This window comes from Lycorma delicatula, chromosome 10, assembly GCF_047948215.1.
Source record: "Lycorma delicatula isolate Av1 chromosome 10, ASM4794821v1, whole genome shotgun sequence".
NCBI classification, from domain to species: Eukaryota; Metazoa; Arthropoda; class Insecta; order Hemiptera; family Fulgoridae; genus Lycorma; species Lycorma delicatula.
In genome coordinates, this window is record NC_134464.1 from 119,781,317 (window position 1) to 119,796,157 (window position 14,841).

General features: G+C 28.7%; 1 protein-coding gene across 4 annotated transcripts in view; it reads left to right on the plus strand.

Moving 5' to 3' along the window:
* The window catches only part of LOC142331066 (zinc finger FYVE domain-containing protein 1-like), a 78,262-nt gene that overhangs the window by 42,910 nt on the left and 20,511 nt on the right, over nt 1–14,841 (plus strand). For 3 of the 4 annotated variants that reach the window (XM_075376716.1, XM_075376717.1, XM_075376718.1), the window contains exons 7-9: nt 945–1,082; nt 6,737–6,854; nt 7,930–8,100. In XM_075376716.1, coding sequence (XP_075232831.1) covers nt 945–1,082; nt 6,737–6,854; nt 7,930–8,100 — 427 coding nt within the window. The remainder of the gene's footprint in view (nt 1–944; nt 1,083–6,736; nt 6,855–7,929; nt 8,101–14,841) is intronic. The other variant, XM_075376719.1, reaches the window with a different exon arrangement.

The window sequence follows — 14,841 nt, forward strand, 5'->3', positions numbered from 1 at the left end:
AAGAATTTTTTTAGTACTCATGAAATTCTCATATTGGAAGTGAAAACAAATTTTGATGGAATGGATTAACTATCAAACATAATGGGCTGAAATGTTTTAACCAGGTAACTGTTTTGCAGAGACACTGTCAATATTTTAAATGTCAAAAAATGTGCAACTGAAGTAGGATTTATATTCAAGATTGCTAGATCTTAGTTCTGAACATAGTTTGATCAGTTTGGAAAGCAGGTTGAATTATATAATGTTAAAATACTAGATGAAAGTACAAGTGGAAATGTTTCAGCTGCTGAAAACTAGTCTGTAAGGTTGGCGTGTTTATAACATAAATCCGAGGAAGATGAATAAACTGTTCAATTAATATGTTCTATCAATAAAGTTAATCTCTACTGGAAACCTGGTTAATCATTGCAGTACACTTTAAGGCTGTAACAAATTATGTAACTGTATTTTTACACATTTTAGAGCAGTACAGAATCTAGTTGTTCAAGTGGAAAATTGTAATTTAATTGCATTGAAAATTGTACAGGATCTTCCTGCATTCTAACTTAGAGTAATATTATAATACTGTAAAAATATGCAGTGATTTTACGACACCAAAGATTTGATGTATGACTGCCCAATTTACAGTCATTCTCCAGGAACCAATTAGGTTCACTCATTATATATTATAGCAGCAATCACAGTATATTTTACTTTGTTCAAGGCTGGTTACATGTTAAAATACCTATTTAAGTCATCCATGTGGTAGATGTCATTTGAATCATGTTTAAGGCAGATTTAAAACTATCTGTTCTTTTAAACTTTTATTATAATATGTAATTATTGTAAGATTATTAATTATAAAAATTCTCTCTGTTTAGTCATGAAAAAATTGCATAATTTTTTATTTGTGTATACACTTTACTTGTATAAATTCAATACAAAACTATGATTCATTTTATTAGGTATCAGCATCAGTATGGGAATATCATTTACATATGCAAGCAATGCCATACAAACGGAAAAGAAGTTGTTGTTACACCACAGTATACATCATCGAATGACACCTCCTGGTTTAGTTTGGCAAAGTATGCATGGTCTGGGTAGGTTTTTTGCTTTATTGTAGTTTAATTGCTCTTTATTAACTGATATTAAAAATCAGTTACGGTTATGAACTTCATTAGCTGCATAACAATTGATAGAAATATCCATTCACACTGTATGTGTTAATTCATTGCAGAAAAATTGTCAGTACCAATTTTCCTAAAATTTTATATTTTACAATTTTCCAGTTTTTAAAAAATTTTGTGCGCATGCATTGCATGCGAGTGTTGTGCGATACACACACATATGTGTTTGTGTTTATGAATTGGGCTAGATTATAATTGAAAATGATAAAAATCATTTTCTCAATATTTTATTTACTAAAACCTTTTTCTTTAGTTCTTATGTTTGATTTGTCATGTTTTTAATAAATTGCTGTAGTTGCTTATATAATTTTAATTATGCAAAAAAAGAATTTATGAAGACATCCAAAAAGTTCATGGAATTTGTCTTTATTCTAAAAATAGCAGCCATAAAATTCTGTCAAAATATTATATTACATATAAAATGAAGCCAATATCTTAAATTATTATTTAATGGTATCTATATAATTGTAATGTCATAACTGACAACATTAAAAGATAAATAGAAACAAAAAATCTGTTTTAAGAGTCAAAGTAGAAGATTACAGAAAGAAAATAAAAGTTGCAATCGATAGGCATTATCATGAAATTTTTGAACAATTGAATTCATAAAAATTAATTATATTTTAATTTGGAGAGTTTTGTGCTGACATTTAATAGAACAACACTGCTTGTATTAAAATTTTTACTCTATTTTGTTTTACTGAGAGATTTTCTTGTCCAAATTTAAGTTTTTAAGGCACATTTATGATATTATAAATTGGTCCTGTTTTTTTTTTAAACACCTGAAGTTACACTCAGTTCATAATTTGAGTCTTTGTCATCTTCATTAATGTCTATAAAATCTGAAGTATTAATTGTATTACTAATAAATTTGCATATTATAAATGCAATAGAACCTTCTTTTAAAGATTACCACACATTAATTAAGAATTATTTTTTTTATAAAAATAGTAAAGTAACAAGGAATAATATGATGTATAGTATACATGTAATAGTGCAGATATATTGGCAATACTGTAAGTTAATGGGACTATAAAGAAAATATGTCATGCTTGCTTATGTTCTTCAACACTTTTAATAACAGAAATGTTATAAAAATAAACACAAACGTCAAATTTTTAACAGTTTAATTTTGAACCACTACATATATAATGAAAAAAATCAACCATTTCCCCAAATTGAGTTTCATTTATTGATGTTGTGTTTTTCTTAATAATGTTCAAATTAATGATAAATATAATAATGTTCAAATTAATGATAAATATATGCATGTGTACACAAGTTGGATGTGTGTACAAACACTTCATTCTCGACTCTTTCTACTTTTATTGATATAAGAGCTTAAATTTACTTTTCACAATTTTTTGAAAAATTGCATTAAGATTAAACAGTTTTTTTTTTTTTTTTTAGTAGATTCTACCTATCTTCATTACATGATAATATACAATGTCATCATAAAGTATACTTGATTCCTCATTTCTGAATTAGTTAAAAACTGAATGTATCAAAATGTAATTGACATTTTGAAAGCATTGACCCAGTAGGCTTCAATTTGTAGTGCACATTTGTTATAAATATTCAACTATCGTAAGAATTAAGATTTGTGGCTTGATGTTTCTATATTCCTTTCCATTGTATTTTTTGTCAGGCCTGAACTGTGTAATTTCATCTCTTCCAGTCAATTCTCAGATACCAAACTATATTGCATTTAATTTTTGAAAACATTAATATTCTTGTAATTGAATGAAAAACTTGGTATCATGTTTGTTCTTGCAGTAATTTATGAAATTGTAAATATTGCACAGGTACAAGTATGGCTGAAATGTAATGAACAGTCACTCATAACTTGGAAGTGAAAAGAGGTATTCAGATAAAACAAATATGGCATAAAAGAACATTTTATTTTGGAAATAATATGTAATCAATATTTTCAGCTATATATTTCTCCTAATATCCATTGTGAACAGATTTATGGTTGCCCAAATGTGCAATAATGTGTCTTATTCATTCTTTTGATATCTTTTTCTCAATGGCAGTGCATTATTCTGTGATACAAGGATCATTTTGAATCGGTTCATCCACCTCTGTTTTGTGTTTCTCACTAGTCACAGAAACTGTCAACCACTTTAAGGCTCACCTTGGTATTCATTTTACCAGCTTCTGATGTACCAACTGTTTCATCACCTAAATAACTTTCAGACAATAATGAATGTCATTAACATTCACTTTTTCTACTGTTAAAAATTCAGTCACTGTACGTTGTTTAAGACATGTTGGCGTAGTAGGCAAACTCGACTTCATAACAGTGACAAATGATAGAAAGTGAGTTGGCATGGATCAAAGAGCTCTGGTGTTGGTAGTATAGGAATGAAATTACAAGATGGCAGCACCTGTAGCTTTGTGTAATATTCTGTTCCCTTGTTATTTTCCAGTGTTCATTACATTTCAGCTGCCCCTCCTATATACACACAAATATAGTTGTATTTAGTTTCTACATTGAGTACTGTTTACCTTTCTTAGCTTCATTCTTTTATCACTTGACTCATTTAAACTTAATAGTACCAGTACAATACGTTTTGACAATGGAACGGTTTCAAAACGCATCAACATAGAAACTGCAGTTATTTTAGCAGAAAAAATAATATTAATTATTATGTTAATAACAGCAATAGTTGTATTTACTTCAATCATGTAAGCTAAATGATGGCCCAACCTAGTTTTTCTGACCTGTAATTATGAAATATATTGTACTTTATAAGGGTTTTATTTTGATCATTTACTCCTAAATTTTTGTGACAAAATGAAACATTAGTTTTCTTATTGTATGTTTGCCTTTAAATATCAGTTAAACTTTCTTTAGTCATATAATCACTGTATTGGAAATTATGTATTGTAGAATTAGTATCAAAAAACATAATACTTTTATTTTTATGTTGGTATAGTAATCGCTAAAAATCATCTTTTAGGGGAAAAGATGTTTTCAAATGTTTGGAATTACATTCTTCCAACTCTGATTATATATAGAACTAAATCCTAAAAATAATATGAAATATTTTTTTTTCTAAATTTTGATTTCACAAACACCTTCAAATTTGTGTGTTTACGTGTATATAGTTTTGTAAGTTATCCAGGAGGGTTTTCATTTCTGTAGTCATGATATGCTTAGAAATAATTAATAAAAATATAAAGTTTATTGAGATTGTTCTAATGATTTAATAAAAAAGTCATTTTGAAATAAAAAAAATTCTTTGACATCAGTAAGAATTAATAAGGCTTATATTATCAAGTAATATATAAGTAATTATCATGTAAAATAAAATTAAGAATAGTTTACTAAGGAATAAGTATAGTCAGTTCTCAAACATTAAACGAGACCTGTACTGTAGCTGATGATCAGATGTAATATATTGACTACAAAATATTAACATGAACGTTCATTAGTTTTTCAATTGAAAAGCTCTCAAATATTTTATAGATCATTGGAAAAATCCTTCCACATGCTGTTAGGATCATGGTAATATTCTTCTGAATATTCAGATCATTTACTCCTAAATTTTTGTGACAAAATGAAACATTAGTTTTCCTATTGTATGTTTGCCTTTAAATATCAGTTAAACTTTCTTTAGTCACATAATCATATCTTAATTTTTTTTTACGTAGCATACTATTCTAAGAACTTTTTGAATGTCCTCATAGTAATATTATGTATTGTAATTTGGATAATCAACTCATTAACAGAATTAAAAAAGAAAACTCAGTTTGGTATAGTTTTTAACATCTTTTTCTATTTATTTATTTATATATATATATATATATATATATATATTTTTTTTTTTAACATTCAGTTTACATTTTACTAACATGTTAACTTTTATATATGTTTAATTAGTAATCAGTAGTTTCTGATTAGTCACTATCTGAGACAGACCCAGTGGGTTGAGTCCCTTCCTCTTCCCTTCCCATGTAAGGAAAGTACAAATTATTTTAAGTTAGGTAAGTAGCAACTCAGTTTCATATCAAGAGATTGTACAAAAGCCAAACTATGGCTGAGGTGTACAAAACCAAGAATTATTAGTAAAAGGTTTTGTTAAAGCCAATGAAGCTTTTGTTTGTGTCATCACTCAATTAGTTTGATGCTATTTTTTATTTTTGTCTTTTCTGTGCTAATCCTCTAACCTTACATTTTTTACTACAGTACATTCTCCATTATGTATTTTATATATTACAATTTTATCTTCCTCTACAGGTTTTACATTATATACATTGCACTATTTCCAAAATAGCTAAATCTGGATGTCTTAATATGTAGTCCGGGCCAACAACCTAGTTCATCTTTACAAGATTCTACCATAAAGTTCTCTCCCTCCTCTCGTATTCATTTTAAGACCTCGTCATTTTAATTTTTATTGATCTATCCAATTTTCAATAACATTGTACAATGTCATTTTTCAAAGTCCTTTATATTTTTTATTTTTATTTTTTCTATTATCTTCATTATGTGTTTTACTATCACAGATCAAGAAAGAATCAGCTATGAATGAGTCTTAGTGTATTTAACGATTTTCTTCATTTTGTGCTGTAGTGAAATTTATCTTTGATGCTAGCAGTATAAATTTAATACCTATACTACAGCAGTAACTAGTTTTGTTTTTCTAGTATGTTTATTATAACATAATATTGTTAATTATCTATTTGTAATTGTGCAATTATTTTATTTTTTGTAGTAATAAAAACAAAAGGTTATACCCTACGGTTATGGGTATTTATTTTATTAGATTCTATGTGTGGCCTTTTTTATTATTTGTAAGATTATGTATGTTAATACATTAAATGCATTTTTTTTAATAGTTAAGTATAGTAATAAAAACCTGATGAATAGTGTTTACATATGGTTATATTTTTTAAATAATAATATTTTATTTTTATTTTCCAAAAGTGTTTTCTTCAGGAGCCTATTCTGTTCTTCTAACTGGCCTTTCAAAATTTCACTAACACTTCTTTAACTTTGTACATGACCTTTCCATTTATTTTTAGCATACGCATACAGTGATCCATGTTAAAAATCTTTAAAACTTTAGTGTCTTTTGTTCTCATTTCATTTTACTAATCGTCAGTCAGGCTATTACTTCTGTTATTTATGTTTTTATGTATGCTGTCACCATAATGGTATAAAATTGTTATATTTTTAATGGGAATACTTGAGAATTTTATTGGATAATAGGATTTTAAAGATCCCAATTTTAAAATATAAAGTTAATTAGAAAATTCCCTGTAAAGTGCATTAAATCATCTAAATTCCTCCACACAAATTTTATTTTAAAACATATTGAAGATTCAGATGGTAGCAAGACTTTTTAAATGTAACAATTACACTATGGAGAATAAAAATATACTGAATAAAGAGACATGCTCTGTATTCCACATGTTACTAATATAAATTCATCAAATTATATTTACACAGTCTAGTTTGAAGATAAAAATTTACACATTTGTTATTTTACTATTGGCCAATATTTGGTGGAATTTTTTTTTTTAACTAATGTATTATTTTTGTTTCTATACTTAAGATATGTGATAGAGTGTCCAAATTGCGGTGAGATATATAGAAGCCGACAGTTTTGGTATGGAAATAATGGACCAGAAGCCGCAGCTGTTCGTCCGGAAATACAGCATGTTTGGCCAGGGGTATGTACTTATAATATACAAAACTTATATTAACTAACATATGCTTTATATATTTTATCAGCATGTTTTTTATACTGCTAAGTTGAGACAGTATGCACATAATACTTTGTTTCACAATAGAAAAAGGTACATTAATTTGTTGCTTTTTTGTTATTTACCCCACTTTTTATCTTTGTAATTCATGTAAGCTTCTGAGATAAAAGAAACATCAGTCAAAGTTGCTTTCTCTGAAAGTAATAATGATTTTGACAACATTCTATTTTGAACAACGTGAAGGTGTCATTTAAAAGCTTTGAATTTCACCTGAATTTTGGTGAGCATGGTAGTCTGCTGACAATGATAATACATTGGGTCAATTTTTATTTAATAAATTCTATATTTTTTTACTTCATAATTTTTTATTAGATAATTATTTAGTTGACTTAGAATATTTTTTGGAAATATCATCTTGAAAATAAAAAATTATGATGGTAGAAATGAAAACAAACAGTGAAGCATATTATTTATGGTGTTCTACATATGGAATTTTAAAATTAAAAATAGTTTCCATAAATCACCTGAAGATATAAACTGAAATTGAAAAATATTTTAACGTTATGATGGGTAGATGGCTAAATCTAAAGAAAACAGTACATTAATGTTATGAATGATGATTCATTGCCCATCCTGGAATACTGGAAAAGAGGAAGAAGAAGGTAATAAAAACATTGTTCAAATTAACAAAAAAATTGGTTGAGAATGAAAAACAAAATAAATAAGAGAATTTTTCTTTACTTTTCCTTTTTCTTTAATTATTTTAATTTGACTTTGTAAGTATAAGTATAGAAAAGAAATGTAGATCAGGCTCAGAGCTTTTTCGCTTTGCTTTATTCCCAACTCTTTTTGAAGGTAATCAGTTTTTTAATTGAATGAACCAACAGTCTACAGAATTAGGCATCAAAACAAAATGTTTAATTTGCTTAAACAAAAAATAAATAGTAAATATTTAAAATACTCTGTGTATTTTTTACTAAAACTTTTTGCTTTTTATAAATATTAATCTGATCCATATTATTATTATTATTATTATTCACAGAATGCTCCTTTGAGTCAGAATACGCATAATTCAGCACAACGTGTACTTGATGGTATGACTTATATTACTGATGCTGTTGCTAGTGTCGGTTCACAACCTACCAGAGTCGTTTCTTCATGGGTCGCTGATCAAATTGCACCAAAGTATTGGAAACCAAATAATGAAATAAAGGTAATTACGTCTTTTGTTGTCAGCATAGTTTTATTTGACATTAATATTTAAATTACTCTTGTTATGCATGTTAGAATTACATCTCGTAAGTGAAAATTCATGCAGTATAATACATAAAACAATACAATAGCATTTACATGAAACGCATCATAGTTATCACTAAATCAGCACAATGAAAAACGTTTAATTCATTTCATCAAGAATTCATTTAGTAATTAGGTATCTTAGTAAAAATAAAATTCCTAACCTTATTAAAACTAGTTTCATTTTTAAAATAATTTATTATTCAGTAACCCTGAATAATAATTTATTATTCAGTAATTTTGCCTCTGTTATGAAAGTCTGAATTAGGATTAAGTTCTATTAATTTTTGAATAAATAATTCTATCTGGATTAAATAAATACATGGAAATGTCAGAATTTTTAATTGTTTAAAAGAATTTAAACAGGATTCTTTGAGTTTAGCTTAATAGGAATTCAAATTACTTAGTTTTTTAAAGTAAATGTTTTTTTCCTATTTACTGTATTTCCTCAAAAAGTAATACTGTATTTTATTTATGAATATGTTTGACATAGTGAACCATAATCAGAGTTGTTTACATGTCTATTATTTGGGATAACATCAAAATAATCAAATGCTACCCATTCACATTTATTACTGGATTCTTTACATGACTTCCATATTACATCTTTATTTATCACAAGCCCCAAAAATGTTGTCAGTTTCATATTATTATGAATGAATTGTTCGCTGCAATCATAGCTGTCTGGTTCAAAATGAACTAACCTCTTGTGTTTGTTATTATTTTAATTCATTAACCATAAACTGATCACTTATTAGATGTAAGTCTATTCACCAAGGTTGATGACCAGCATTATTTTAGGCTGTAAGTTACTCTTGTATCATCTTCAACAGTTATTAGAGAAGATAAATGTATAATGTTTGTTAAGTTGTTCAGTTAAATTAGAAACAATAGTAGGCCCAAAATAGATCTGTGGGACTCCATCTGTTATTGATTTACTACTTCCCTAATCTTACATAAAAACTTTATTTACAGTTCCTTAAATAAGATTTCTATCAGGAAATTGTAATTTCTCCAAAACTACAGCAGTGAACATTTTGAGAAGAAGCTCATAATTCATGCTATTGACAGATTACAGGAGGCACCATGTGTCAAGAGCCTCTACAAATATCAATAGAAATGTTTACAGCATTAATGATACTTTATCTTATAAAGAATGAAGAATGTCGTGCAATTTTTTAATAATAATTTAACAGTAGTTTGTTTACAGCTTTTTCAAATATTGTAAATATGTTAAAATGTTAATAACTTTTAATTAAAATTAAGAGCCATTTTTTAGATATTGCCATAATGTTTATGACTTCCAGTAAATAAAGATAATTCTAACACTAAAAGATTGTTTAAGTACTTTATTGAAGACATATACATTTTAACGGTGAATCAGAATAAAATGTGAAAATCTCATCCCAAACAGTAGCCTTAGAAGGCTTTTGATTCTACAATGATGTACTTGTAACGTCTTTATCGATCAGCTAATCAAACAACATAAGACAATCATTAATGGATATTGTTAGATTAGTCTGTACTTATGTCAGATATTACGTTATTTGTTTTAAATAATTTCATAAAACAGTTTATAATCAAATTTAAAACTTGTTTAGCAAAGAAATAATTATAACAAAAATTCTAAGATTTTATGACTGCTATATGGAATGTTGGTTGGTTTCTTTATTGTTTTCAATAAGGTCTTAATCTTATCTTTAATTTTTACAATTCTATCATTATCGTATTTTATAAAAAGGTAATAATTCGATTCAACCTCTTATCAAAAAATATAATAAAAACAATTTTGAGTACTTTCAGTTACAAACACCATCATCATACGTATGAGATATTAGAAAAAAAATTAATAAAAGACAAAATTTGTTTATTATAGATAAATTTTACAAAATTCATAATTTATTAAAAATTAAACAATTTAGGTTTAATGCACCATAAATATAAATTTAACCTTGAATGTTGTAATATTTCTTCCAGGGTTTATATTTTTTTATTTGTCTTCAGTCATTTGACTGGTTTGATGCAGCTGTCCAAGATTCCCTGTCTAGTGCTAGTCGTTTCATTTTCGTATATCCCCTACATCCTATATCCCTAACAATTTGTTTTACATATTCCAAACGTTGCCTGTCTACACAATTTTTTCCTTCTACCTGTCCCTCCAATATTAAAGCGACTATTCCAGGATGTCTTAATATGTGGCCTATAAGTCTGTCTCTTCTTTTAGCTATAGTTTTCCAAATGCTTCTTTCTTCATCGATTTGCTGCAACACCTCTTCATTTGTCACTTTATCCACCCATTTGATTTTTAACTAATAACTATTCTCCTATAGCGCCACATTTCAAAAGCTTCTAATCTTTTCTTCTCGGATACTCTGATCGTCTAAGTTTCACTTCCATATAAAGCAACACTCCAAACATATACTTTCAAAAATCTTTTCCTAACACTTAAATTAATTTTTGATGTGAACAAATTATATTTCTGACTGAAGGCTCGTTTTGCCTGTGCTATTCGGCATTTTAATTCTACTTCCCAAATAACAAAATTCTTCTATCTCCATAACCTTTTCTCCTCCTATTTTCACACTCAGTGGTCCATCTACGTTATTTCTACATTTCATTACTTTTGTTTTGGTCTTGTTTATTTTCATGCAGTAGTTCTTGCGTAGGACTTCATCCATGCCCTTCATTGTTTCTTCTAAATCCTTTTTACTCTCGGCTAGAATTACTATATCATCAGCAAATCGTAGCATCTTTATCTTTTCACCTTGTACTGTTACTCCGAATCTAAATTGTTCTTTAACATCATTAATTTCTAGTTGTATGTAAAGATTAAAAAGTAACGGGGATAGGGAACATCCTTGTTGGACTCCCTTTCTTATTATCGGCTTCTTTCTTATGTTCATCATATATTACTGTTGCTGTTTGGTTCCTGTAAATGTTAGCAATCATTCTTCTATCTCTATATTTGAACCCTAATTTTTTTAAAATGCTGAACATTTTTTTCCAGTCTACATTATCAAATGCCTTTTCTAGGTCTATAAATGCCAAGTATGTTGGTTTGTTTTTCTTTAATCTTCCTTTTACTATTAATCTGAGGCCTAAAATTGCTTTCCTTGTCCCTATACTTTTCCTGAAACCAAATTGGTCTTCTCCTAACACTTCGTCCACTCTCCTCTCAATTCTTCTGTACAGAATTCTAGTTAAGATTTCTGATGCGTGACTAGTTAAGCTAATTGTTCTGTATTCTTCACATTTATCTGCTCCTGCTTTCTTTGGTATCATGACTATAACACTTTTTTTGAAGTCTGACAGAACTTCCCCTTTTCCATAAATATTACACACCAGTGTGTATAATCCATCAATCGCTTCCTCACCACCACTGCCCAGGAGCCTTTCTGCCATTCAAATCTTTTAATGCCCTCTTAAATTCAGATCTCAGTATTGTTTCTCCCATTTCATCCTCCTCAACTTCCTCTTCTTCCTCTATAACACCATTTTCTAATTCATTTCCTCCGTTTAATTCTTCAATATATTCCACCCACCTATCGACTTTACATTTTCTATTATAAATCGGTGTACCATCTTTTTAACACATTATTGGATTTTAATTTATATACCCCAAAATTTTCCTTAACTTTCCTGTATGCTGCATCTATTTTACCAATGTTTATTTCTCTTTCCACTTCTGAACACTTCTCTTTAACCCACTCTTTTTTCACTAGTTTGCACTTCCTGTTTATAGTATTTCTTAATTGTCGATAGTTCCTTTTACTTTCTTCATCACTAGCATTCTTATATTTTCTACATTCAGCTGCAATATATCGTCTGAAACCCAAGGTTTTCTACCAGTTCTCTTTATTCCGCCTAAGTTCGCTTCTGCTGATTTAAGAACTTCCTTCTTAACATTCTCCCATTCTTCTTCTACATTTTCTACCTTATCTTTTTTACTCAGACCTCTTGCGTTAACATTCTCCCATTCTTCTTCTACATTTTCTACCTTATCTTTTTTACTCAGACCTCTTGCGATGCCTTTCTCAAAAATCTTCTTTTCTTCCTCTTCCTCAAGCTTCTCTAAATTCCACCGATTCATCTGACACCTTTTCTTCAGGTTTTTAAACCCCAATCTTCATTTCATTATCACTAAATTATGGTCGCTATCAATGTCTGCTCCAGAGTAAGTTTTGCAGTCAACATGTTGATTTCTAAATCTTTGCTTAACCATGATATAATCTGTCTGATACCTTGCACTATTGCCTGGTTTTTTCCATGTGTATATTCTATTATGATTTTTAAACTGGGTGTTGGCAATTACTAAATTATACTTTGTGCAAAACTCTATAAGTCGGTCCCCTCTTTCATTCCTTTTGCCCAGCCCGTATTCACCCACTATATTTCCTTCCTTGCCTTTTCCAATGCTTGCATTCCAATCTCCAACTATTATTAAATTTTCTTCTCCTTTTATGTGTTTAATTTGGTTCATCAATTTCTTCGTATACACACTCTACCTCATCATCATCATGGGCGCTTGTAGGCATATAGACGTTAACAATAGTTTTCGATTTCGGTTTTGATTTTATCCTTATTATAATGATTCTATCACTATGCATTTTGAAATACTCTATTCTCTTCCCTATCTTCTTGTTCATTACGAAACCTACTTCTGCCTGCCCATTATTTGAACCTGAGTTGATTATTCTAAAATCACCTGACCAAAAGTCGTTTTCCCACCGAACCTCACTAATTCCTACTACATATACATTTATCCTATCCATTTCCCTCTTTAAATTTTCTAACCTACCAACCTTTTTTAAACTTCTAACATTCCACGCTCCGAGTCGTAGAATGTTATTTTTTTATTTCCTGGTGACCCTTCCTTAGTAGTCCCCACCTGGAGATCCGAACGGGGTCTAGTTTACCTCCAGAATATTTTACCAAGGAAGGCCCCTCCATCATTGCTATATGAAAATGCAGAGAGCTACATTTTCTTGAGAAAAAAAGCAGTTGTAGTTTTCCATTGCTTTCAGCTGTGCAGTACTCAGAGGACTGAGTGATGTTGATATGGCCGTTTAAGTCATCCTGACCTACGCCCTTAACAACTACTGAAAGAGCTGCTGCCCTCTTTCAGGAATCATTCCTTAGTCTGGCTCTCAACAGATACCTCCCCGATATGGTTGCACCTTCGGTCAAGCAACTCTTTATCACTGAGCACTCAAGACCCACCAACAGCAAGGTCTCATGATTCATAGAGGGAGAGGGTTTATATAAAAATTCTAATGTAACAAAACACTAAATTATTAAATTTATAAGTGGTATTACCATCTTTAATCACATTAATATTCTTGAAAAGTAGGGTATATAAACTAGACTGTGAAATTTTTAATAAATTTGATAAAGGTATGACTAATTACATTGAAAGTCAGGTTTAAAGAATACATAAATGTAACTATAAAAACAAAACGTGAATTTTTATACACAACTAAAACTAACAGCAGTCATAAATCCTAAATTTCAACATCCTACGACTAATTGTTTTTGAGTTATGTGAGGTACGTACGTACATACAGACGTCATGCTGAAAATAGTCAAAATGGATTCAAGGATATCAAAATAGATATTTCCGTTGAAATGTAGTAATCAAATTTTTTCATGATCACAATACTTCCCTTTACTTCATACAAGGAAGTAAAAAAAATGCTTGACCTCATTCAACAAAATTAAATAATTACCAACATCATGAGGAAAGTCTGTTCTAAGAGACTTGAAGTTCCTGATCATTATTTTGATTGGTCAGACAATGTTCAGTCTGTAAAAATGTTGAATTGTAGATAATAATTTTTTAGTTTTTTCCATTTTAAACTGAAGTGGAGTCTATCTTTTGTATGGCACTCATAAATTAATTAAAAGAAAATTAATTCTTCAAACATGGTTACCGCTGATATGTTAATAAATTATTAGTGAAAGTCCACCTTACCAGCAAATTAAATGTATTTTCCCTAGATCTTTCAGTTTTTAGACCATTGTCAGGAGAATAAAATAATATTATAAAATAAAGTCAGAAAATTAAAATGATTAAACAGTCCTGACTGTTAGCTATTTATCAATATACTCTTAGTATACTGATAAATTGCACTGTCGTGACTGCTTAATCATTTTCATTTTGTAAATTTATTTTATAATATTATTTTGTTCTCCTGTTGATAGTCTAAGGACTGAAAGATCTAGGGAAAACATTTAATTTGCTGGTAAGGTGAATTTTCACGTTTTTAATAAAATAAAATAATTTTAATTAGCCATTTCTTTAATGAGATGTTAGATTATATAAAATAACAACTTAACCACCAAACCACAGTAACAAATAAAACCTAAAAAATCCAACATCAATAGTCAACTTTTGTGGGATGCCACATCATCAGTTGGTACACAAATTCTGTTATTACATACAACAGATATTAAAAAATTTTAAATTTAGAAAATAAAATACTATTAACCACACTACTATTCCACTGCCATTAGCTTTTTAGGTTTTATCTGTTACTGTTGTTTTGGTGGTTAAATTGTTATTATTCAATTTAATTAAAACTGTGGTCAATATGTTGATTAATTATTTGAATTTTCAACAGATATATATATATATATATATATATATATATATATATGT